Source organism: Rhinolophus sinicus, chromosome 13 (assembly GCF_057876585.1).
Source record: "Rhinolophus sinicus isolate RSI-liver-muscle chromosome 13, RSI-T2T, whole genome shotgun sequence".
NCBI lineage: Eukaryota > Metazoa > Chordata > Mammalia > Chiroptera > Rhinolophidae > Rhinolophus > Rhinolophus sinicus.
Window position 1 is genome coordinate 61,031,318 of NC_142513.1, and position 27,427 is coordinate 61,058,744.

Consider the following 27,427-nt stretch of genomic DNA (forward strand, 5'->3'; position numbering starts at 1 on the left):
TCTCAGAGCCATCCGTGGCAGGTGGGGATTCTGTGTCATGTGACAGCAGGAAGAGAGCTGCGGTTTCATGTCAGGCGACCTGAATTCAAGTCTTACCGATCCTGAGGATGGTCTGATGAGGTAGACAGAGAAGGTGGTGATTACATCATGGTATGGTGAGGTCTGGGGGTCAGGGGTGACTTCCAGGAAGAGAGGGTCCATGACCTCGGGTCCTGAGATGCACCTGGCGTCAGAAACACTGTGTGGACGCCAGGCGGGGCAGCTGACCCATGTACCACACCTGGTTGCTGAGTGTGGAGAGGGGGTGACAGTGGCCGCAAGGATGCAGCTGGAAGTGTAAGCAAGTCTTGGAGGCAAATCTCAAATTGTACATCTCAGATGTGTGGTTCTTAACTCAGAGACGTCATCAGTGATGCCATTTTTATAGACTTCCATTTATAAAATGAACAAATTGACGTAGCTTTCTTTAGTACCCACTTATTTCCTGGAAGCTCCTGATTTTTGTTGTTAAGCTCTCGGGTTGGGAGCCAAGATAACTGACATTTCTTTATTAGGCTCATAGATAGCAGGAGTGTTTCCTTTGCTGATTGGGACGGCTGTGATGACGTCTTGACTGGGGAAAGAAAGCCAGATGACTCTGAGAGACCCTTATAACCCTGTCTTTTGAGATTTAAAACACTAAGCCTCATACCTGCATCTTGAGCAAACTTCCCAGTGGCATTTTCTGCAGTTATTTAGTACAACATTATCCCTTGAATTAGAGGTCTGTAGTGGCTTAAATGTGTGAAATGACGCATGTCACTGTCCCCTCCTAAGTATTTATAGCATGCATTCATATATCACAGTCTTTGGGAAAGTTTTGCAGTAAATAAACCTGTTGGACATTATTGAGCCCAAACTTTTCCAAATTTACTCTGTCACTGAACTTTCTTGCTTGTCAGCTGTTGGCATCTCATAATGCAGCTGTGGCTTTGGAGTTTCTTAAGTGTACATGCCCCTACTGGCTCTATTTTTTAAATTCAGTGCAGGAATCAGTGAACCTTTTCTGTAAAGAGCCAGAAAGTAAATATTTTAGGCTTTGCAGGCCAGCCGGTGTCTGTTGCAAATGTAGCAAGAAGCAGCCATAAACAGTCCCTGAACAAACGACCATGGCTTTATTCTAGTACATCTTTAGTTATGGGCACCTCAGTGGAGTTGTATGTAAGGTTCACATGACACAACATATTACCCTCCTTGTTTTTCTTTTCTCCATCCATTTACGACCAGAAAAATCATTAGCTGGCAGGCGGTGCAGAAACGGATGGGCCCATTGGACCTGTAGGCCATAGGTTGACAGGCTCTGTTTAGTGGGTGATAAGTCAGGATAAGAAATAAATGCTGTATTTGGCCAGACTGTGCAGTGCCTTTAATATTCTCAAGAAGATTCAGATGTTTAGTGTATTTATATATTAAGTAGGAATGAATATTAAAGCGTCTACTCAGCAGAAAACATTTGTCATCCTGTTGTTTAGTTCCTAGATATTGAGACAGTTGAATGAAACTCGGCCGGTTAACAAAGGACAAGCTTGATAAAGATTTGTTGAATAAATATTGGTGGAAAACCCCCATGTTATCAAAGAAAGCAGATTAGAAGTTATCTCTACGGAATGGTTTATTTATCGGCACATCTTAAAGACCATTTAATGATGTCATGAGAAGGTCAGAGCTCAGAATTTGAGTTATAAAACGGATGCAAAAGTTTCGTTTGTGAAAAATTCTCTCTGTTGCTAATGAGATTTGGAACCTTAAGTATATAATTGAGCGCCAACGAATGTAGAGCATTCCAGTGGCCTGTATTCCCTCTGAATGAAGCTGTTTTTCTCCTTCGCAGAAAGCGTGTCACTGCTCGTTTGGTGGCCTGTGTGTAATGGTTGCCTCCCTGGTTTTCCACAGGTTCATTCCGGAGCCCTGGTCAGCCTGCAGTGCCACGTGTGGGCCGGGTATTCAGGTCCGAGAGGTCAAGTGCCGCGTGCTCCTTACCTTCACTCAGACGGAGACCGAGCTGCCCGAGGAGGAGTGTGACGGCCCCACGCTGCCCACCGAGCGCCCTTGCCTCCTCCAGGCCTGTGCCGAGAGCCCTGCCTCCCTGGAGCTGGACGCCCCCCTGTACAAGAAGGACAGCGAGATGACCTACGACTGGGAGTACGCGGGGTTCACCCCCTGCACGGCGACATGTTTGGGAGGTACTGGATCCTTTGCTTAAGGCACACTTATGTTTGTTGCTGGTGGTTTGAGACGTGACTAGATTGGTTAAGCCAAAGATGAAAATTAGCAAAAGTCTAAAGGGGGTTAACCCATTCGAATGGCTAAAAACTATGCCTTTCTTTAATTTTTTTCAATCATGATTATTCTAAAAGATAAAGGATAGTGGGATGACATCCTGACCAGCAAGATACTATATTCTTTGGCCTGAGCAGCTGCATAATCCATTATGGGGTGAGGTCACCCATTAATACGGAATAAATAGGGAAATGCAGAATTGATAGGCTGAGGCAGTCTTGTGCACGAGCCAGTGTTGCAGATTGAGGCGGCCTGGGGTTGCCGTATTGGATGCAGCTGTCAGCCAGACGTCACCTGCAGACGACATTTAGGTTCATACCTGCTTTGAAATGCTGCCGTTGACGGAAGCACTGTTTCATCTAGTTCTGTCACCCTGATGTCAGTGTTTTTCCCTGACTGGGAAGGTTGCCTCCAGTCGGGAAAGCATGCCATGTTGGGTCCTGGGATCTCAACAAACCACTTGGAGTTGCCCAAGGAAAAGGGCCAGTGAATTCTGACTCAGTTGGGCGAGTCGGTTAGAACTCATCCTTGGAGCCCGATGCCAGAATATCCCAGCAGCCGTTACAATGGCCCTGGGTCCTACCTCCAAGATGGCTGACCCCTCTGGGATGATTTTTTTTTTTTTGTAAGAGCTTTATTGACATATATTTCACATACCATCCAATGTATGTATTTATGTATTTAAACTATACAATTTGGTGGATTTTTAGTACATTCAGAAAGTTCTGTGGCCACCATCACTACCAATTTTAGAACATTTTACCCCAAAAGAGCCCTGTACCCTTCAGCAGTTCCCCGCCTCCATTTTCCCTCAAACCCCCATTTTCCCTGCCAGTGTCAGCCTCTAGCAACTGATCATCTACTTCCTGTCTATCCCGTACATTGCGTATAAATAGACTCACACACTGTGTATTTGGTCCTTTGTGGCCTGCTTCTTTCCCTTAGTGTAATGCTTTTGTGGTTCATCCATGAGGTAGCGTGAATTAGTACCTCACTTCTTTTCATGCTGGAATACTGTTTTACTGTAGGGACATACTGAGTTTCATTTATTCACTCATCAGGTAGAAATCTGAATTATTTCCATGTCTTGGGTATTCTAAGTTGTCCTGCTCTGAACGTTCACGTACGCATTTTTGTATGGGTGTACGTTTTCATTTCAGCCTAGGAGTCGTAGGATGGCCCTTGAATTCATGTAAAACGTACGAGATTTGTGAGACTGAACTGAGTTTGTCCTTACTGGCACTGTGGAGTTGGGGTGCTGTGGCTGAGAAGTGCCTTGAAGTCTAAATGTAGTTCAGTGTTCCGGTGGATGGTGTGAAGGTGTCTGTTCGCTTTGTGACACCCTTTGGGGTATCTGGAACACACTTTTCAAATGTTAACAGCGCTCAACTAGGTAATCCTGCAGCAGTCGATTCAACAGCAGTTTAGCCACGTGAGGGTACGTTGTATTGTATAGTCCTCGAGTAATTTCATTAACATGAACCTTGGATACCCACTGACCCAAATTTTACAGGTGGGGAAACTGAGGCTCAAAGGCTATTACGTAGTCCAAAATCGAAAACGAACAATGCAATTGTCATCCCTTAGAGTTGGCTGAACTGTAAGTGCATATAATAAGTCTTCTACCTTCAAAAAAAGTCATGTTTTTAATTTCTCGGGTTCAAGCTTAAAAGTTTCCTTTTAAATGGGTACCTAAATTCTACAAAGCTGAAGCACTTAGACCTGAAACCCAAATCCTCTATAAATACAGAGAACTGGACACCTGCTCTGTGCCAGACTCCAGAGTTCTGCTCTGGGCGCTGGGCTCAGACTCAGGACATGAAACAAACAGAGCGCAGTCCCTGTCTTGAGGGGGCTTTTGTCATATCGGTTTTACCGTCTCGACTGCACCACTTATAGTCCGTGCTTCCTGCCTCACTCTGATCCGTTCTGATGTGGTTTTGGAAGTCAGTGGCTGCCAGTCCACTCATATGTGGTTGTGAATGTGGGCTTTTCACCCTCACCCTGGGCGGCGGAGGGGGTAGTCTGCAAAGACTGGAAACTACAGGAAAATCGCATTTCCACAGGCACACAGTTGTTTTCTTCCGCATTCCTGTTTCTGGTAGAAAAATAATATATGCAAGTTACAGATGTCCAGAAAGATAAACTTTGGGCCACATCCTGATACCATGGACTTGTATGTTGTAACTTAGCTTCACATCACACAGGAAATAAAATAAATCCATTTGTTGTAATTACTGATACTTAAGAACCTTTCATAAGTTGGCTTGCATACCGCAGTGGCAACAGAGAATTCTTATCTAATTCCTTAAAGCATGAAGACTTTAGACATACTCAATTTCCAGCTTCCAGAGTGTAGGTATGTACGCATGGGCGTAGCATTGTGTGTGTGTGTGTGTGTGTGTGTTTGTACGCGCACACACGTATACACCCTAGAAGGTAGACTTACCTTTTTAACACCCTCTGGTAAGGTTTTGTAACGTACCACACCGTCAACATTTTGTACCAGAGTTTTTCTTCATATTCCATATTTTCTGTTGCATTTATGACCTCTCATTTTACCTTCTGTCTCATCACAGCGCAACCTAGTAGTATACGCCTGGACTTGGAGGCCTCACCCCATTTTGAACCCTAGCTCTGCCACTCTCCTTGGGCCGGTTATTGAAGCTTATAGAGCGTTATTTTTGTAAAATGAGAAGTGATACCTACCTCATTAGGATAATTATAAGGATGAAATATGATTAATAAACTAGGTGATGTTGAGAAGTATTTAATGACAGTGCCAGATCCATGGTGTGGAATAAATGTTAGTGGGATGGCTACTTTATAATATAATAATAGCAGGGCATTCCTCTTATATTAGAATGCTATTTTTTTCTCTTAAAGAAAAATCTAACCAAATTACTGAGCCCCTTAATCATCTAATAGTTTTCTAGTTTGTTCTTATGAGTTCTCTAAGTAAATCATCGTCTGCAATTAATGGTTTTATCTTTACCTTTCCAATAGCTATTTATCTTATTTTATTTTTATCTCAGTGCATTGTCTAGAATTTCAAAAACAGTAGTAAATAATGTGGATACTGCCAGCCTTGCCTCGTTCCTGACAGTTGCAGGAATCGCTCTATTGTTTCATTTAGAATCAACATTTGCACATATTTGTTGCATGTTTCTTTGTGCCGGGCACTGGGCTAGGTGACAGTGACCCAGTTTCTTAGGAACCTAAATCTAGTGGGGAAAATGCATTGGTCACGTAATCATACACATATATCTGAAAAATTACAGCTGGTTATAGCATCTACGAAAGAAGTAAGTGGTGCTTTGAAAGCATGTAGCAGGAGGAACTTGATGTAATTAGGGAAGTAAGGGAAAACTTCCCTAAAAACAATGACACTTGAACTTAAGTCTGAAAGATGGGGAATTAATTAAGCAGAAGAGCGGTGGGAGAGGGTGGTACAGAGAGAATTCGCAGCAGGATAAAGTGCCTGTGCAAAGGTCCTCAGTGTGGCAGGAAGGTGCATGGTACATTCCAGAAATAAAGAAGTCAGGCACAGCAAGGGTGCCGAGAAAGATAGGGTTCAACGTGAGATGACGCTAGAGAGGAAGGCAGGGGCACACGATTAAGGCCTTATAGGCCATGTGGAGTTGGGTCTTGACCCGGAAATCAATGAGAAGCCATTCAAGTAATTAAAGTGGGAGTTCCATGATCCAATTGTTATTTCTTTCCAAAAGGTTAGTCCAGCTGTATTGTAAAGAATGGATTAGAAGGGACAAGAACAGAGGGAAGGGAGACCACTAGGAATCCGTTGCCCAGGCCAGAGCTTGGACTGGCGTGGTGGTGATGGTGGTGATGGTGGCGATGGTGGTGATGGTGGCGATGGTGGCGATGGTGGCGATGGTGGCGATGAAGTACAGCGGATGACTGTGAGAGCTGTTTAGGAGGGAAAAATCTGAGGTGATAAGTCTGAGTCTGAGGACTTTTTTTCCGAGATGATGAGACCGGACAGGAGGTCCAGTTTGGCAGAAGGAAACCATGAGTCCGTTGTAGACTTCCGAATGGTGATGCTAAGTAGGCAGCGGGATGAGAGCACCTGAAACACTGAGGACAGAGCTGGACTGGAAATAGACATTTATGAGTCATGTGTACGTGGAGAGAAGTGAAGCCAGGGGCTTGGGTGGGAATCTTCAGGAAGAGAAAACCCATGAGGAATGAATGGGGAGGGTCTGAGCCTGAGCGTTGAGGAGATTCCGTATGTAATGGCTGGGTGGGGGACACTGAGCTGCAGAGTTCACCGAGAAGAAGAGGTCAGCGAGGCAGGAGGAGAAGCCGGAGGGTGTGTGTGATGCAGACCAGTCAGCTGCGCTGTGGCCATTCGGAGGGGAAGGAAGATGCAGACTCAGGATTGGCACTGGGTCCAGGAATGGCGGCCGTTAGTGACAACTGAGAAAGGCCGTTCAGTGGAGCGGTGGAGGTGGCAATCAGATTTCAAAGGATGGCAGGGAGAGTGGTAGGTGGCCGAACGGAGGTGAGTAGAATCAATTATTTGTGTTCTAATTTGTCTGTGGTGAAGAAGACGGAGAGAGGGAGGGGGCTAGAAGGAGTTCTATGTTGAAGGAGAGTTGCTGCGCATGTTGGGTGTGAATTGGTGAATGACAGAGAGGTTTAAGTGCATTAAAAAGGCAACGGAAAGTTGTAGAATGAAAGTGAACAGTGAAGTAATCAACAGCTTATCCTGAGAGGATGGAAGAGGATGAAATCAAAAGCACAGTCCTGAAGGTCAGTCTTAAGTTCCTATCTGGTTGTTTCTAGTTGTGTGTGTGTGTGTGTGTGTGTGTGTGTGTGTGTGTGTGTGATATTTTGTAGGTGAATGGACAGATATTTGAGGTCATAACGTAGTATTCTTTTATTATACTGCTGACATACTGTACTAGTATCTGCTTGAGGATTTTGTGTATGTTACATGTATACATGAATTCTGTTGAGTACAGGTATAGTCCATTCTCATGGTGGAGTACAGACTGTCTTCCCGCAAATGGGAAAATTGGAATGAAAACCAAGTTGGCCTACGCTGGGCTCATTTTAGCCTACTCCCGATGGAGAGGCGTTCCCGACACGGTACATTACCAATCGCTGTTTTGTTCTCTTCGCATCCCTTCAAATCATGACAGGCTGTAGTTTCTTCCAACTACTCTTGAAATAATTGGTCACTTCCTCTCAGGCTCCAGTGATGTTTATGATGCCTCCATAAAGCCAAATGGCTTTCAACAATTCTTAATCTTTACCAGCTGTCTCATCGACTGGTTCCTAAAAAAGCTCACCTATCTGGAGTGCTGTACAACTTGCATTTGAACGCCAGGAATGATACAGTTGTTTGGCACTTCGTTGGGTCCGTACATACCATGTTTCCCCTCTTTTTCAGTACCTGGGAGTTTACACTAGTACCCACCCAGTCATACTGGCTAGAGAAAATGTATATTAACTGTTCTTGTCAACACGGCCCTAGGCATGGATCTGAATAATCCGTAGGTGTGTATATGTATCTGTGTGTCTCATCTATTTCTGAAATAAAAAACATCATAATATGTAAGATAGCATTGCACAAGGCAATACTATATGAAGACCTACTTTTTTTCTTTTATGGGCTTATAGAAGCGTTGGAAGATGAATCTGAGTTCTCCATACACTTCAATTATCTTAAATAGTTTGTATCAGAAATTATCTGTTTAAAACGTTTCAAAGAGCTGGTTCCTACAATGTCTAAATTCAGTTTTCTTTTCCCCTCTTGGGGGTACCATCGAGGGGAAGTAACATGGCCCCATGTTGACCATTATTTTCAAGTTTCCCCCCTGCTTGTTACTATGTTCAATTCAAATTCTTAATTTTTAAGTAAATTCTATAATTTAGATTATTTTGGGAAAAAAGTCATCCACTGAATGAAGAAGATATTGTGATTATCAAGAGGGAATGACTTCTTAAAAATTCTAGTGGTTGAATTTGGGGGGTTTACTTGTGTATTATTCATTTATAGTTGGGCACTGTTGTACTCAGAGAATGTTACCTGCGTATTTTCTGGCCTTTGGAAGTCATTGCAGTTTATTAATGGACCAATACAGGATCAGTTTTTGTTATTGTTGTATTAAGTGCTTCAAACAGGCATATTCCATATATTTCTATTATTGTGTCATTAACATAATTTTCTTATTCAAATCAGTTTTCTGTATTTATTTTACCGGTTGATGTGTTAAATACTGGGTGGCATCTTAAAGGCTCTGGCTATAGATTTTTCTCTTTTGCTCTGGGTATTGATTAGACTGATGCAAAAGTAATTGTGGTTTGAAAGGTTAAAAATAATTGCAAAGACCGCCATTACTTTTGCACCAACCTAATATTACTGTGTGTGTGTGTGTGTGTGTGTGTGTGTGTGTGTGTGTGTGTGTATTATCTTATTTGACATGTTGAATTAGTCAAGACTTGTTTGCAAGAAACCCAACTCACACTAACCTTAAACCGACACAAGGGAATGTATTAGCTCACTTATTGGCTCTGTTTACCCTCTTAGAGTGTGTTGTTACCCTTTAATCATTAATGCAATTCTTGATAAAGGCTTTGAATATTAGTTGGCCAAAAAATAATAATAATAACTGTCTTATTATGACACTGCAGAAGTCAAATGTGACGGGAAGGGTGTTGCCTCATGCTACCAAAGGAATTGACTAGAAAAATTACACCACAATTTCAACACTTGATTTATTATGTATCTTCTAAATGTGTACTTGTATTATTGCCCAAATTTTGTGAAGTATAAGATGAAGTAAACTTATTTTTATAATTTTTACTTTTGAAGATAAAGTTTTGATCAAACGTCTTGAAGTGAAAAGTGTTCAAATCATGTTGTAGGTCCAGTATGTGGGATGGGAGATAGTCCTTTGGCCAGAAAATACATTCTACCTCAATAGGTATCCTCAATTTTCTATTAAACATTTACATGCTTCTGAGTAATTTGCTTAAAGACAGAAAAGTTTGTAATGAGTGTTATAAAATTCCAGCCAAAATGGTGAAAATGAAATAACTTTAGTACTTTGGTACTCCAGGAAACGTTCCAAAGTAGTCTCTGAGTATATTTTCTAAAGAAGTTTGACTACAAAGTAAAATATAATTGGAAGATTATTGGATTTCTCTCAGATTAAAAAGAAAGGAAGTCTGCTAGAAAATGAACCTCTATGTCCCTGTGAAATCACTGAGGAGGTTTTGACGTTTGCAAATGAGACCCAGAGTCATTAAGTCATAGCTGTGTCTCCTTGCAGCTCTGGGGAGCCAGTGTTTATAAAAAAAAAACACAAGTTCATGGAAGATGCATGGAGATTTAAGACTGCATCCTGCCATGATGCCAAGAACATAAGATTACAGTGGAAGAAAGCAGGAGAAAATTTAGTCCCAAGAACCAAACATCGCAAATATATATTTTATATATGCTTTTGGCCTATACTGCATTCTGTAAAGTACTGTAAAATGGTCGAGTTGAAACATGGCATTTGGAAAAAGAACCACAATCTTACAACAAAATGGAACCCACATTCTTGCGTGAAACTGAATACATTTGCATATTGCAAGTTCGCATAGTCAGTTCCTATTACAATTTTTTATTGAGATTTTTTTTTCATCAAAGCTGTGGTTTATATTTTGTTCAGTTCTGATTTCCCAGTAATTCTTTATGTCTCAATGGAGAAAGAATAGTGGTGGAGACCTGGACGTTGGGCTTAGACACACCTGTCTGGCCTTAACGCAAACACAAGCCTGTGAGAGTTCACATTTGGAATCCCTAGAGTACGAAAGAAAGACCACTGAATTAGGGGGCGGCAAATCTAATTTTTTTAAATCTGCCACATTTTTGCTGTCTTAATTTCTCTTTAAACCTCAGTTTCCTTATTAAATGAATACAATAGAGATAATGACACCCCTCTTTTGACCTCCCAAGATTATTGTGGGCTCAAAGGACATATTTGAAAGCACGTTGCACACTCCAACGCACGGTTACACTGGTACTGAATGGCAACTCAAACCATAATGAAAATTTTAATAAGGGTGATACCTCGAATGTAGTACGTATGCAGTGATACTGAGAAAATGTTATCTGTAGCAGCTGATATGACAGTTCCTCTTAGTGGAAATATATATGTTTGGAAGGGATGCGTTGGTGATTCGTTTAAGGGACGTCCTAGCTTGAGGACACTTGCGATGTAGATAAGTTTGAAGACAGATGGGGAGTTGGGGATACTCCTTAATGTTTCGGGTTGAGTGTATTTGGGGGAGAGAGGGTAGAGGGGCTGAGTTGAAAAGGTGACTAAGAGAATATCAAAGACTAGGGGCCTTTAGAAAATGCAGTTGTTTGCCCCCTCCCCGCCATGTACCCTGAAGTACAGCCTGCAGCTGCTCAAGGGCAGTGGCTTAAGAACGAGAGACCCAAGACTCAGTTTTCCTCTTTCCATCCAAAAGTTGTTCTAAGCCGTTTGCGTTTTTTTGTCTTTCCAACCTCCAGGCCATCAAGAAGCCATAGCAGTGTGCTTACACATCCCGACCCAGCAGACAGTCAATGACACCCTGTGTGACACCACCCACCGTCCTCCAGCCATGAGCCAGGCTTGTAACACGGAACCCTGCCCGCCCAGGTATGTGTTGTCGTGTCCTCCTGGGACACACCGTGCCTGGAAGGTAACACCCTTTCCTGTAGAGAAATACACATGTGCAGACAGAGCTCAGCCAAGCCTACGTTCAGTTGTTCCCTTTTCTGCTCAAGTTATGCTGCAGCCACATTCTTGCTTCAGTGTGCAAACACTGCCATGCTAGGCAGGGAGTTCCTTTAGGCTGACTTCTGTCTGCATCAAAGACGGATGAACCTAAAGTGGCCTGCTGTTGGCAAAACCCTGAGGTCAATAGGTTTGTTCTCGCTCTCCTGTCTACCTGCTCAAGGGCACTTCTGCACCTAATGCCACATGACAGAGCACAGGGTCTGAAGTAGAGTTAGCACTGGCACAAATAGGTGCTCAGTCCATGTTTGTTGAATGACTGAGTGATCTCTTGTTTGTTACCTAGGACTCACACCTGTGTGTCATTACCCTCCCCACTGACTTGCTTTGGATCTTAGATTGTGGGGTGCGGTGGTAAGGCCCCAAAGAATAGGTAGGTGAGGGTGACTTCTTTTTGGACTCTGGCTGGAAAGGTTGACCTTAAAAATTAGTCTGCTTCCCTGCTTAAGTCCTTATAAGATCCTGGGGTATTTTATCAGAGGGGAAGGTAAGTTTTCTCCCACCTCCTCTGTCCCTGGGTATTTCTGGCTACCGAAGATTCTAGCTCACTGGTTTCTCACACAAGACCTTCGAGAAGTCAGCCCCAACCTGTCCTTTCTCTCCTTTGCCTTTATTGTCTTAATCACTCTTCTGTGATAAGAGTGGCTTTACGCTAAGTGGCTTTTTCTTTCTTTTTTTTTTAAATTTATTGGGGTGACAATTGTTAGTAAAATTACATAGATTTCAGGTGCACAATTCTGTATTCCATCATCTATAAACCCCATTGTGTGTTCACCACCCAGAGTCAGTTCTCCTTCCATCACCATATATTCGATCCCCCTTACCCTCATCTCCCACCCCCCACCCCCCTTACCCTCTGGCAACCACTAAACTATTGTCTGTGTCTATGAGTTTCTGTTTCTCATTTGTTTGTCTTGTTCTTTTGCTGTTTTTGGTTTATATACCACATATCAGTGAAATCACATGGTTCTCTGCTTTTTCTGTCTGACTTATTTCGCTCAGCATTACACTCTCAAGATCCATCCATGTTGTCACAAATGTTCCTATATCATCTTTTCTTACCGCCGATAGTATTCCATTGTGTACATATACCACAGCTTCTTTATCCATTCATCTATCGAAGGACATTTTGGTTGTTTCCCTGTCTTGGCCACCGTAAACAAAGCTGCAATGAACATTGGAGCACACGTGTCTTTAGGTATAAATGTTTTCAGATTTTTTGGGTAGATACCCAGGAGAGGGATTGCTGGGTCATATGGTAATTCTATTTGTAATTTTTTGAGGAACCTCCACACTGCCTTCCATAACGGCTGCACCAGTCTGCATTCCCACCAACAGTGTATGAGGCTTCCTTTTTCTCCACAGCCTCTCCAACACTTGTTACTATTTGTCTTGTTGATGATCGCCATTCTGACTGGGGTGAGGTGATATCTCATTGTGGTTTTTATTTGCATTTCTCTGATGATTAGTGATGTTGAGCATTCTAAGTGGCTTTTTCTGGTTTCAGTTCTCCTCTGATAACATGGGCGTGGCACTCTTGACAGTTTCCTTCATGACATTTTATAAATCTGTCCTCTCCATTCCTAACTGCCACTGCCTTAACTCAGACATGTTTGGGCTGAACTCTTTCAATGGTTTCTAAAACTCCTGCCTCTAATGTTTCCTGCTCTGATCTCCGTGTACACGTGTGGCTATGAAAGATCTTTCTAAATTGCAGTGGCCATGTGAACCTCTCACATAAACCTTTCATGTGTGGATTAAAATCCACATTCTCTACTTTGGCATAGGTGTTAGTTTCCTGGGGCTGCCATAACCAAGTTTCACAAACTGAGTGTCTTAAAGAACATGTATTTATTGTCTTACAGCTCTGGAGACTAGAAGTCCAAAATCAAGGTGTTGACGGGGTTGGTTCCTTCCAAGGGGTCTGAGGGAACAACCTGTCCCATGCCTCTCTCTTAGCTTCTTCTGGCCTCAGGTATCCCCTGGCTTGAAGATGCCATTTTCTCTATGTTTTCATAGTGTCTTCCTTCTGTCTGTCTCTGTGACTCAATTTCTCCTTTTTATAAGATTGCCACTCATAATGGATCAGGGCCCACCCTTATAGCCTCATCCTGACTTGTTCATCTGCAAAGACCCTATTTCCAAATCAGATCACATTCACAGATGCTGGGGGTTAGGACATCTTTTTTGGGGAAATAATTCAACCCATAACAGCATATAAAATCCTTTGTGACCCTAGTTTTAGGTTCTTGAACCACATTTCCTGACACTACCACCCTCACCACCCTCACACACATCTCTCTCTCCTATCCCACCCTCCTCCAAGGAATTTGCTCAGTAGCCACAGTACATTTTCCCTATGACCCATGCTCTTGCTCATTCATGTCTTCTGGGCCTTTGTACACATTCTATGCCCTCTGCCTAGAGCTCTTCTCTCCCATAAAAGTAATTATTGGCTCACTTCTCTCACTGGTACAAGCAAGTCCAACAGAATGGGAAATGGGGAATGAGACGCCGATAGAGGGGAACTCATAAAGTCCACAGAGAACTGGGAATGGCTCAGGGACATGGGTAGAGTGCATCAGTCCAGGAATTTCAGACACGTCCCTCAGCTCTAGTTTCTTAACCGCAGTAACAATGAAAGGTGTTAGACTCAATGATCAGCCAGGTCCCTGTGTCAGCTCCAGCCTCTCATTGTTGAGGAGTGCTTTCCAATTCGCTTTCCAGTCCCACGTCCAGCACTAAGCCTGGGCCTGTGGCAATTATCTCCATGTCTTCTCATGAATAGTTTTCAATACTCAGGGCTTGTTTTCGTTCTAGGAACAAGAGCCTTTGCTTGAGCTGCCCAGGAGGTCAAGGCCGGCTTGAGCTTGGGTTGCATGGCTGGCCTTCCTTTGCTCCGTAAATCAGATCGAGATTTAACTAGTGTAGACACTGTGTCTTCGGGGCCCTGAAGGACACAGGCTGCTTTCTTGGTGCCCCAGCCGTGGGCGGTATTCCTGCCCCACGTCCCTGCACCTCAGCAAGAGCTCGGGCGCATGACCCTCCACAGGAGCGTCCAAGCAGGAATAATAGAGCGCACATATGTCTTGGCCACTTTGCAAAAGAAAGGGTCTGTGTTTATGCAGAGGGATACACTAGTCCTCATTTCAAAGTGGCAGATTTAATCAACTTTTTGAAGGTTGAGAGTTATATTGGAAAAAAAATAAATAAAGAACAGCAGAGACAAAGGGTTGAAGCCAAAATAAAGGTAAGTTTACAAAAATGTTTTAGGTTCTAGAAACCAGTGGTGTAGGAATAACAGGAACAGGGAATTGCATAATATTTTCCATGCAAATATTTACTGACTCCAAGGGCAATCGCAGTAAAATATCGCCCCAGGGTGAAACTTACCGCGGAGGTTGGGTTGGACGGTCAGTGGATCTTTATTTACCCAAAGGCAAGTGTATTTGATGTATTAGCTGGACCATCCAAGGTAGGGTGTTGTGTGTTTATTTGCTCTGTGGGGTTACTCCCTGGTCTATGCTATAACTGCTGAGTGTCTGCTATTTATGGAGTTTGCTTTTTCCAGGAGCGAGCCAGCACTGGTAGAAACATGCAGGGTTACATCACGGCCCCAGTGGTTTAAGGAGAGCCTTCATCTCTGACAGAATTCAACCCTGCTAGGGCGGGAAGTAGGAAAGTGAGGGGCAAGCAAGATGTGTTTCTGTACCAACTAGTTACCCAGTCCTTGAATTTTAAAAAATTCCGTATTTAGCCCATTGTGTAGTCATAAAAAATTTTAACCTGGTTCTTGGATTAAAAAAGGTTCCATTTCCAGTCCCTTGTGCCTCTAATTGATTCTTCTAGCTTTACTTTCTTGAAAAATGAGCATCCTGAAGTCACTCCACATAAGGTACATCCTTCTGCTCCACTGTTTTGATAGTGAAACCAAAGCCTTCTAATTACTTAGCCATGGAGTTCGATTGTCCTCAAAGTATGACCTAGAGATCTACTGTTGGTGATTTCCCTCGCCGCTAACGCTACTGGAAATGTAGATACAATCAATTAGACTGTAACCAGTAGGCCTCCAGGTAAAACAGTGTTTTACTTTCACATGCTGCTCCCAATGCAAATCAGTGAGAAACGATGTATAAAGATGGGGCAATTGAAATGATACGCCAAGGGGCAGAATCCTGAAAACAACCACCGGGCTGGGAAAGGGACAGGAGAGTGAAGTGGCGACTGGAACGGGACCTGTGCCTCTTCAGGCTTGAGGCCCCAAAGCAGTCGGGGTAAATGAGAGGTCATGCCTACGGATAGTAGGGGCAGCACATCCGTCTTCTAGTTCATGAGAAAGGACCAAGGTCACTACTTCCGTGTGAATGGAAGCAGATAAAAAGGTGCTGCTGATCACGACCCAAATCCACAGTTGCTGGGAGGCTGCTGACGCAGGGAGATGGGGGACAACACGGAGGGTGCTGGTTTCAGACTCAGCCCCAGATTGCATGTTGGCCCAGTGAGCAGATCTGCACTGTCCTTACAGTGCTGTGGGCCTTGTTGTTCATGGGAGGCCTGTTCCAGGCTGGAGACCCAGATGGAGGCAAAGAAAACTGTAGACAGAGACGGTTAAGAGACGAGAGGAGAAAGGGAGGTGGAGAGAGAGAAACCTTTCTTCAACTTGAGCCTGCAAAATGTAACTCCAAAACACATGAAAAAATCTAATCCTAAGGAAGATAGTTAACAGATTCCACAACTGAAAAATCAGTTCACTCCAGATGAAATTAAAATAGAAGAACAACGTGAACAAGACTTTAAAGTCAGTGTTATTCGATATGAATGAATAAAAAACATCCATATAAAGAACTAGGAATTATGAAGCAGAAGTAGGCAGAGATGTAGTGAGAATAGGCCTTAAAAAATAACAAATTGAAAAGAAAACACCTAGAAATGAAAAAGTCAGTGAAATAAAAGAATAAACTATAGACAATTTGAGAAAGAATTGGTTACTTGAAGGTAGTGCTGAGGAAAGTCAAATGAATCAAAGCACAGAAAGTTGAAGATTTGGGGAGAAGAGAGAAAGTTAAGACATGTGAGGTAATGGCAGAGAAGCAAAATATGAAATAAACTGTTTACTAAAACTTAAGAAAAAAATAGCCACTTCTAGTATCAAGAGAAATAAATGAAAAGAAATCCCCACTTAGGTGTTTAATAGTGAAACTGCAGAAAATCACGGATGACAAGAAAATCTTTAAAGCTACAAAACGTGAAAGATGCATTAACTGCAAAGAACTTATTAACAACTGGAGTTTCCAGAAAACAAAGGAATAATAGCTTCAGAGTACGGAGGCAAACTTGTGCACACCCAAGAGCTAAACTTGGTAAACTGCTTTTCGGTACGTGACTGTGGACATCCACGTTTAGCCTTGTACTGGAAAGCCCTTCCAAAGGAGTGTGGAGTCACAACAACAAATCCTAAGCTGGAAAAATAAAAGGAAATACACACCTAGACACATGGTCGTTAAACCTTAGAACTCCAGAGGCAAAGAAAATACCTCGATAACATCTAGAGAGAAAAGATCTGCAAGAAGAATGAGAACAAAAACTGGGTTTTCTTCTTTTTTTTTTTTTTTTTTTAAATTAAATTTATTGGGGTGACAATTGTTAGTAAAATTACATAGATTTCAGGTGTACAATTCTGTATTACATCATCTATAAATCCCATTGTGTGTTCACCACCCAGAGTCAGTTCTCCTTCCATGGGTTTTCTTCTTATCGACAGTAATAGAATATTATCTTCAAATGTCTCAGAAAATGACTGTCAGCCCAGACTTGCATACTTAGGGAAACACTATTTCAAGGATGAAATAAGGATATTTACTATGAATTTCTCAAATTTGTTACTCTTTCAGATAGCCAAATTTTGTTCTCTAGTTCATTCATGTTATCTTTTTTGTTTTCTCTCTTCTTTCTTGGTTTAATTTACTGTTCTGTTTTGATGTCTTGAAATGGATACTTGATTATTTTCGGCCTTTCTTTTTAATATATGCATTTAAGGCTGTTGTCTAATCATGATTTTTAGATGCAACCCACAGATGACATTTCATATTTTTATTAACATGCGTTTAAAAGGACTACCTAATTTCCGTTGTGATTTTTTTTTTGACCCATGAGTAATTTAAAAACTTATTGCATAATTTCTAAGTATTGGGGGGTTGTCTGATATAGTTCCATTGTGGTCAGAAGGCATCCTGTATGAGTCAACTCAGTCTGTGACAACAAAATATAGCCTGGGGGGCTTAAACACAAAAAATTATTTTCTCACTGAAAAATCCAAGGTCAAAGTGCCATGCAGGTTCAGTTCTAAGGAGAGGTCTCTCCTTGGCTTGCAGACAGCTGGCTACCTTCTCACTGTGCCCTCACATGGCGGAGAGAGAGAGAAGGTCTTTGGTTTTTCCTCTTACAAGGACACTTATCCCTTCATGAGGGCCCCACGCTCATGACCTCTGGTAACCCTAATTACCTCCAAAGACCTAATTTTCAATGCCATCACATTGGAGGTTAGGGCTTCTACATAGGAATTTGGGAGGGAGACAGACATTCAGTCCATAGCATATGCTCTGTATTATTTTGATCTTTTGCTTCTGTTTTACTTAGAATTTATACTTCTCTTATATTTAGGACTTAGCATATATAATCATGTGTAAAAAATTTTTTTCTTTCTATGTATTTGTCAGCCTTTGTGATCAGGTTTATCTTAGATAGATAATATGCATTAAAATATTTTAATCCTGTTTTTTATTTTGGAACATTTTAAATAACATGGGAATTCACCTGTTTCTAAAAAATTTATAGGTATTCAAACACAAAATTAGCAGGATCTAGTCCCTTTCTTAAATAGAACTTTTGTATAGTTTCCTGAAGAAGTTATCTATTTCATCAAGATTTTCAAATGTATTATTAAATTCTCTATATTCATGTTAAAGTTTGCCTTCTTGGTATGCCAGGGGCTTAGAGAAGTATTTTACAGCTTTAAAATTTTTTATTATATATCTTTCAGTTTTTCTGATATCTTTTAGCTACTAGTTCATACATAATTGAACTTTTTCTTAGTCTGCCACTTGTATAATCATTATATCTTCATTGTAAACTTTTGCCTTCCTAAATAAAAATTTTACTTTTTGTCCTGCTATATTTGTCTTGAATACTATTTTTTCATTTTTTATTTTTCCTCTTATTTACACAAGAAAAATATTTGTTATGGGAAATTAGAAATGAAAAATACTGAAAATCACCTTTAGATGAACACTAATTTTTTTCAAAGATCTGACTTATTTTTTCTGATAATTACTGCTTATTTATAAGAGACATCAGGAAAAATACTGGCGCGAATAAAGAAAATAAAAGTCCTGTAATTTAGAGAACATCACTGTTAACATTTAGATGTATAATTATCCCGACTTTTCCCTGCATGCGTTTATAAATGCATAAAACAATATGATTATGCCCTGTAAGATATTTTATGAGTTTTATTCTAGTAAAAGTATATCATAAATGTACTTCAATGTCAATAACTATATATCTACTTCAGTATTTTAATAAATAATGCTGCTAGCATTGTGCTGTATAAATAGGCAATTATTTATTTTGCTCTTTATTGTTAAACAATTAGATTGTCTCCTTCCATTTTATAAAATTTGATTTAATTTATTGTTATTATTATTATTATCATTATTATGCTATTACAAACTACCCTGGAGCAAACATCGTTTTATGTACATTTTAAGCATTTTAAAATTGCTACCTCATGATATATCCCTACTGCAACTAGTTAAAAATTCATATTTGCTAATAATAAAATATCCCCAACTTATAATAGCCATATTGCACAACATTTTTCACCCATCAGATGGGCAGAGGCTTTTCCCGTAACACTACCTGCGGTTGGTCTGGGTGCCGGAAACTAGGCACTTGTGCTTCTGGTGGGAGCCTGAGGTGAGAGAGTCTTCCTGGAAGGCAACGTGGAAATCTATACCCAAATCAGCTGCCTTGGTTTTTCATTTTTACAGATGTGTCATGAGAAAACCTGTTTTTTTCCTAAGATCTTATTGGAAAGGAATCACGTTATCTATATGTGTAGTAAATCCAATCGTAACACAAAATAATATTTCTTAGGGATGGTCCAAATAAGGAATCCAGGTGCCCTGAAGATTTCTCTGAAGTGTGCTTTTAAGTATTTCAAATGTTTTCTGGTGCCTGTATAAATCATGTTTGCCTTGGGGCTTTATACAAACAAAACCGTGATTTTATTATTGGTACATGGTGATAGGATGGGGAAGAATCTCCTGCTTTTTACTCTGGACTTTCCCAAATGGATAAAATCTTCAAACGCGTGCCTGACATTTCTTGCCTTCACACGTTATCTTTGTGTACTTGAATCGCTGGAGCTGCTATGACTATCTGCTCTGTGCAGAGTGTGAAGTCTGCAGGTCCAGAGGGAACTTGAAACGTGGTCTCATCAGACAGTCCCACTTCCCCACTTTGTTTTTTTGACACAGGTGGCACATGGGCTCTTGGGGGCCGTGCTCAGCTACCTGTGGTGTAGGAATCCAGACCCGAGATGTGTACTGCCTGCAGCCCGGGGAGCCGCCCGCCCCTGCCGAGGAATGCAGAGATGAAAAGCCCCACGCCTTACAAGCCTGCAATCAGTTTGATTGCCCTCCTAGCTGGCACATTGAAGAATGGCAGCAGGTAGGGCAGCCTGGTGACTTCATGGTGCACCCGCCAGGCTGTGATCGTGAGAGCTCTGCATTGACTCCCCTCCTTCCATCTTTGCAGTGTTCCAGGACGTGTGGTGGGGGAACTCAGAATCGCAGAGTCACCTGTCGGCAGCTGTTAACAGATGGCAGTTTTCTGAATCTCTCAGATGAATTGTGCCAAGGACCCAAGGCATCTTCTCACAAGTCCTGTGCCAGAACAGACTGCCCTCCACATTTAACCGTGGGAGACTGGTCGAAGGTAAGCACCATTCCCAACTTCACAGCTCCTGCTTTCTTGCCCCTCCTTTGTTTCAGCCTCTAAGTCTTTCCTCCCCAAGATGAGAGCTGGGACTCCTGTGTGGTGAAGTCTCCACTCCCTAAAATCATATCGCATCTCCCAGCCTTAACTCATAGCGACCTGAGTTATTATTGCATTTCAATGGGGAGTGACTTCCTCCGCCACCGTGTGGTGTGACCATCTGGCTTGTCGTGTCCTTGAGGCCACGGGTCTCAAGGTCCTACAGAGCTCTGAGCGGGTAGATACTCTTCCTTCAAAGTCTTGGCAAAGTCAGGGGAAATGCAAAATGGTGTTGAAATAGTGCTCTTTAGAAAAGCTCAGACATGCTAACACAAGACAGGAAAATCTTTCATTGTGATTTGCAGCCAAGGGGGTCCGGGGAGTGGGGGGGATTGCTGGGAGAAACAAGAGGAGACAAAAGAGAAGGTTCCACACCTGAGCTGGGTTGGACCTGAGGCCGGCCATTTCCCTAGGCAACCATTCATCAGGGAAAAAACAAGCTCGTGCACCCCTCAAGAGGCCAGCCCAAGCACAATTGAGACCTCTTCCCATCCCAGCCAAGGTCACATCTCTAGGAAGCCTCCGTCTGGGGGGGAGGGACAGGTGTGGCCCACGTGCACAGGACAGCAGAGCCATTCGGAGCCCTTGAAACCGAAAGCCGACATTTGGACTTGGGTCTGGTCCGGCACACATGTAGCCAGCAGTTTGGGTTTCCTACTGGGTTCAGTTTTTTGCCCTGTTAGTTGAAATTTCCTCTCATTTCATTTCATTGCTTTGTTTTGGCAGACATTCCGACACCAAATTGCCACCCTCCCTAAAGCTTTCTGCCAGACTAGTCCCTCTGCCACGGGATGGCTCACTTGGGGACAGCTGTCCATCTTGTGGTTCTGGATGAGGCCGTTCCACACTGAAACTGGCCACTAACCCTGGCCCCAGAAAGGCTGAAGAGCCACCCCAAAATTTCCATTTTTCAGGGGGCCAGGCCTCTGGCCTGTAGCTGGAATAGTCTTCTCTCCCCGACGCGACCTCTGTTCACGGCAGGGTTGGGCTTTGTTCGTGCAGAGGCTCGTTTGTTTTCCTTGGTTTCCTTAGATCTGAACTAAGTTTTAGGCAGACAGGAGCGTCAATTCTTACACTGCTTTCCAAGTTATAAGAGAGGAGCATTGACTCATATATGGGGTGGTCTTCCCAAATAGTGGATTTCTGCGATCTGCACCCCATTACCCTGTATTGTTGCCCCATCCTAGACTGAAATCCAGTAGCCTTTCCTAGTTTTTTACTCTCTACACTTGGATAGAGCATTTGACCATTTTGTCTACCGTCGTCATTCTAGCTTCACGGTGTCCCGTGGTGCTTTTTATTTTTCCTGCTTACCTGACTGCATCTTTTCTATTGATTCGGTCTTCTTCCAAATCTCCCAAAAGCTCAGTATTTGACCCTTTGGTGTCCATCACTGCGTTTTTCCCTCCTCCATAGTTGATTCTGTATCCTGATGGCTTCTCTAACCTCTACGTGTGGTTCTCTGTCTCCAAGAATATAGTCTCTAATCTTATGTTCGGTACCATGTTCCCAGCTCTCTAAATGGCTTACATCCTCATCATGGGAAAGCAAAGGGACAACTGTTCATCCAGGCCCCCACCTTCCTTCCTGCTCTGTCAGTGCACCAGCATCTTGCCCACACTGGCGTCCCCTCTGACTTCTTCGTCACCTCTGACCTGCCAACTTTCAGTTTTTGAAACTTATCCATATGCTAAGAAAAAAGGAAAAGATCTCTGTAAGGGAGAACTTTTACAAAGAACAGCTGAAGGTATGTCTGGGACACACGGATTTCCAAATTGAGGACATGGTGGAAGGTGTTTGAAGAAGGAAGTAAAGTGCAGGCTTTGGACGTGTAATTCTGGCTGCAATGAGGACAATGTATTAGGAAAAGAAGGAACCAGAGCTTGAGAGACCTGGTTAGATGGAAATTGAAGTAAAACTGATGAGATATTGGAGCACTTGGTATAGAGGATAGTAAATAGTTTTGAATGATATGTAAGAGATATAACTGACAGATTCGGGAATCAAATTAATAATAAATGAGTGAAAAAGAGGGTGTCTCAGGTTTCTGTCTTGGATAGTTAATGGATAGAGATAGCATTAATTTTTAAATTAATTAGAGAAGGAAAAATATATTCGAAAGGTAACTTGAAAGGAAGAGAAAATGAGTTTACTTTTGAAATGCGTGTAGTTTCAGGATCTGTAAAGGTATCGCTGAAGAATTGTTGCTCCACAGAGATCTGCATTAAGTTATAATTTGGGGAATTATCAACATTTAGATGGTAGCTCCTTTACGAAGCTAGGAAATCTTCTAGGGAAGCAAACTCATGGTCACAGCAGAGTTGTTTGATATCCCCAGGATTTGGGATATCTTTAAAAAAGCAAATAATAGAGCAGTTGGGATTGCCAAAGGAAAGAAACACACACACACACACACACACACACACACACACACACACACACAGATAACAGTTTTAACAAAAGTGATATAGGTAAGTGAGGCCAAACCGTATCCAATATGTAGCAGAAACTGTGTAGAAGCTGCAAGTTGAGCAGCTAGGCAGAGATAAAAAGGCGGACAGACAAGGCCGGGAGCCCTGGAATGTAGACATCAGCAGTGAGGCCCACGGCAGGGAGACAGTCCTGCTCTGGCTCGAACCTCAGCAGGTAGGTCTGAGAGGAGTCGGTGAAGCTGAGACAGGATCACGGGGCCTAGTGTGTGGCTGAGTGTGAGAAAGGTCATGGGGAGAGCCCCCGAGCAGCTCCCATCCTTCAGGACTTCAGAAACACCTGAGAAGGCTCACAAGCGGTAAAGGAAGCGAATGTTTGGATCCCTGGGACTGGAACGGTCCAGAAAGTACAAATCTCACAACAAGGGCCAAATTGTTGAGCGCTTCTTTTTGAGACCAGAGGAAGGAGCCCTTGACAGTGAAAATCACTACCCTGAAACACTTTTACCCCCTTGTACTCTCCTAAAGGGACAGATAAAACTCTGTTTCATTTAAATAAGAGCATCAGTAAACCCATATAAAGATACTGTAAGATGAAAGTATCAGTGACATACCAATGAATGAAAAATCTGGCCTTGGGGCCGATAAAAATATAACTTACTGTTACAAAATGAGCTAAAAGAAATTAAGAAAACTATAGAAACAAGTCAGAACTAGAAAAACTCAGAAATTAGATGAATAAATAACAGTGATATGAAAAGACAGCTGACAGGGTTCTAGAAAGAATTAGGAAACTGAGGGGGAAAAATTTCAGAAATGTAGACTCAACCAGAAAGAACACAAGAATGAAGGGTTATAAGGGAAATGAGGGAGGAAAATAATCGAAGAAAAATGAAAAGGATTCATGCAAAAATCATAGATATAAAAGACAGGGGAAAAAAATCCAACAAATATATGTATATATAATTAGAGTCCCAGGAAGAGAAAAACAAAACAAATAACACAACTTCAAATAAAAGCCTCAAATCACCATATTGAAAGGTCGTACCACATACCTGGGAAAATTGACCCAGAACTGTGACTATCAAGACATTCTAAAATGACTGGATTTTAAAGATAAAAAAATGTATTTGTGTATCCAGGAAAAAGCGCCAAGTTACGTGTTAGGGAAAGGAAATACGATTAGTGTCAGACTTCTCAGCAATACCACTTTATGCGAGAAAACTGTGGAGCAACGTACTGAATATACTCGAAAAAAGATGTGAGCCCAGGATTTTACATCCTGTCCCTCTGACCTTCAAGTTCAAAGGCCACAGACAACAGCTTACAAAGATGCACAAACTAGCTCTTCCTGAGGAATTGAACAGATTTCTATAGAGTAAACCTCAGATGCTTTGGCATAAGGTTGCTGCTTTGTGAATTTAATGGTGTTGGTTCTGTCATCTTCTCTCTCTGGGAGCTGAACGTTCTCTAATGGCAGTCCGACTTTGAACTTAGCAGACACAAGGTCACATAAGACCTCTGTTCAGAAAAAAAGTTTACCAGTGATCCTCCCATTTGTAACGGGCAGGAAAACTCAAATGTTTATCATTAGAAATGGCTTATGAGTGATAATTGGCAACTATTTAATCACTGTGTTATTTGAACAAAATGGCTAACAACGGTAGTTTCATAAAAAGTTTAAATTTTTATTATATGGGAAACTTCCTAGATGATGATTTGACTTGTGAAGAAAATCATAATTTGGTAAATGGCAATTTTAAATTACTTGTTCAAAAGGTTACAAAAGGCTTATCTTTGTACTGAAAAATATTAATAATTAGGGCTTTCTGTTAAAGATGACAACAGGCATTTTAAAAAGTTCCATTACCCTCCTTTGAAACCCAACCAAAAAAAAACCCACAAAGAGAATGAAAAAGGGAGAACACTCTGTCTTCAGTGAACAATGAAATGGCCACAATCCCCAACTATAAATTATGAAGCACACCTGTCAAAGACCAGAAAATCTGGACCAAAATGAGGGGGAAGGCGGAGAGCTGACAGATATTTCCTCAGGCACCAAGCAGCATACAGATTTGTCTAGGAGTTAGTGCGACAGTCCAGAAAGGCCTATTCAGCAGCTCATTGACTACAGGGACCAGACAAAGGACCATGAGCCACCCCTGAGAACACTGGGACTATCTCTGCAGAGGGAGAAACCTCACTGGGATGCCTGCTGGCCGGGCGTGAAGGAAGGGGTGGCCATTGCTATGTTAGTCCTCAGGGAGTCAGTGATTTAAGAGCCTCTTGTCCAAGTCACACCAACCGTTCAAGCACCGAAATCTGAAGAGAGACGTGGGCAAAAGAAATAAGGAATTTGGTGACAAACGTTGAAGACAACAAACATGTCAGCTGCCCGAGTTCATCTCTCCACCCGTGTTACTGACAAACAACCAGGCACATTCAAGTTCCAGCATAAACTCTGTGCATCAAAACGGGGGTGGGGAGGGGAGGATTGAAGGGGAAGGGCAAAAGGAACAGAAAAGAAGAGTCACAGGAATGACATGACATCACATAGATGTCACCCAGAAAAAAGTTACCACAAATGGGCTCTGTATTCCTGAGGGAATTACAGTCATGATGTCTAGGGGAAAGTGGCTTAAAGATGAAGTTTGAGTTCCAAAAGAAGATAAAAAGACAACTGGAGGAGTCCAGGGAAAAAAAAAAAAACTAAAACAAAAAAAATAACAGACATAAAAGTTATACTATGAGCGACAACAACAAAATTAACAGAAATGACTGAAAGCAGATATGGTATCCAAGCCGGAATAACTCATATCAGACGATATGGAAAAGAGTAAAGATGTATAATTGGCTTGTAGAGGCAATGATGGATATGGTAGACAGACAGAGGAGATCGAACATTAGCGTAATTGGTATTTATGAGAAGAACAAAACAAATGGAACAGAAAAATATTGAGATAATAGAGGGGAATTCACTTCCTTTAATAAAAGTTTAATATGCAAGTGATAATGGTATACCATCTGCCAAGAACAAAGGATGACTGAGATGGAAGTTTCTTAAGGTTCCAAACTTCCTGGATAAAGAAAGAACCCACAGCCTCTGAGCAGAAAAGGCAACATTTAACGAAATTCCCTGTTTGGCCTCACATGTCTTCACAGTAGCATTCAATGCAAGAAAACAATGGAACAGGGTCCACACGATTCGAAGGGAAAGAAAGTATGACCCAAGGAATTTCTCTTCGTCTTTGTTATTCTTCGTGGAAAAAAGCAAGGGAGACAGAAGAGAATGCCATTCTGATAAGCCCTTCTTGAAAAACCCTCAGGGGCAGTGTGAGATACCCAGGCGATTCATAATAAAGAATCCAGAATGTATAGACCATGATCAAAACGATAGAAGATGAACACTTTCTTCATTGGAGTATAGAATTAAGACTAATCAACCAACAGTTGCATTTTGGAACAGTGCATAAATGTCAGTAATTGTGATATTATCAAAACAGTTTAATGAAAACTATGGGGAGTTGGCAGAGGAGAGGTGAGAGGAAATGGAAATGTATGTATTTCTTCTTCCTTCTTAGCAGCAAGTCAGTAAATACTCTTGAAAGTCAAAATATGTCATTAAAAATAACTACTCAGATCTCGTTGGTTTCTTTCATCTTCTTCCTTAACTTTAGAGGGTTCTTTGGAAATTAATCACTTACAGTGAAAAAAAGATCAGACATTCAGCAACTCTTTTGATTTCACTTTAGTTTTTTTAAATATACTTAATAAAATTGCTAATATACCAAATATAAATTTACTAATATACCTAATTAAAATTTTAAATTGCATGTACACACAATGATTATCAAATATCAATGTTATGTACACAATAAGCATCAAATAGTAATGTTATTGTATATATAGCAGTTTGGGTGATTTTTTTAAAAACTTACCTCTTACACTTTCCTGTTTCTTGAATACTTGATCATGGGTATGTATTGTTTTTTTTTTTAAAGCAAAGTTATCTTACTATATAAATAAATAGCTAAAAAATAAATTTAACATCAATTCCACTGCTAAAACAGAAAAGAAAAAAACACTACAAAAAAATTACTGGAAATTAATTACTATCTCAGAAAGAAAGAAAGAAGGAAAGCAGGAAGAGAGGAAGGGAGGGAGGAAAGGAAGGAAGAAAAGACAGAAGCAAGGAAGGGAAAAAGAGGGAAAGGGGAGGGAAGGGGAAAGAAACAGGGAAAGGAGGAGGGAAGAGCAGAAAGGAGCAGAGGGGAGAAAAGAGAGGGCAGCCCCATATCTTTAAGGACACTGGAGCCTAGGAAATGGCTTACAATTGGCACACCCAGTCATCAAGTTCCCTGCCTGGCCGTGTCTGCTCGTGCTCCATTTGACTCTTGCACAATTCTCTTTGCAGTGCTCTGTCAGCTGTGGTGTTGGAACCCAGAGAAGAAAGCAGGTGTGTCAAAGGCTGACGGCCAAAGGCCGGCGGATGCCCCTCAGCGAGACCATGTGCCGGGATCTTCCGGGCCCCCCTCTCGTAAGAGCGTGCCGGATGCCCGAGTGCCACAGTGAGTATTAGAAGCTTCACGGGGGTGCTGATTCTGTCCTGTCGTGTTCCGATGGCTCTGTCGTCCACATATCAACAATTCCCTGATCTGAGGTCGGAAGTCAGAATGGTATTAAACAACAAGCATTGCCGTGTTGGAGACCAAGATCAAATTCTAAGAACAGTCGGTTTTGTGAACTGTCCACACGTGGAGCCAATGCGTCTTTTAGGTTTTC

At 41.8% G+C, this 27,427-nt stretch overlaps 1 protein-coding gene across 3 annotated transcripts in view; it reads left to right on the top strand.

Moving 5' to 3' along the window:
• Nucleotides 1–27,427, top strand: part of ADAMTSL3 (ADAMTS like 3) — a 188,167-nt gene that overhangs the window by 118,478 nt on the left and 42,262 nt on the right. For all 3 annotated transcript variants that reach the window (XM_088789379.1, XM_088789378.1, XM_088789377.1), the window contains exons 16-20: nt 1,933–2,222; nt 10,853–10,982; nt 19,658–19,850; nt 19,938–20,117; nt 27,060–27,213. In XM_088789379.1, coding sequence (XP_088645505.1) covers nt 1,933–2,222; nt 10,853–10,982; nt 19,658–19,850; nt 19,938–20,117; nt 27,060–27,213 — 947 coding nt within the window. The remainder of the gene's footprint in view (nt 1–1,932; nt 2,223–10,852; nt 10,983–19,657; nt 19,851–19,937; nt 20,118–27,059; nt 27,214–27,427) is intronic.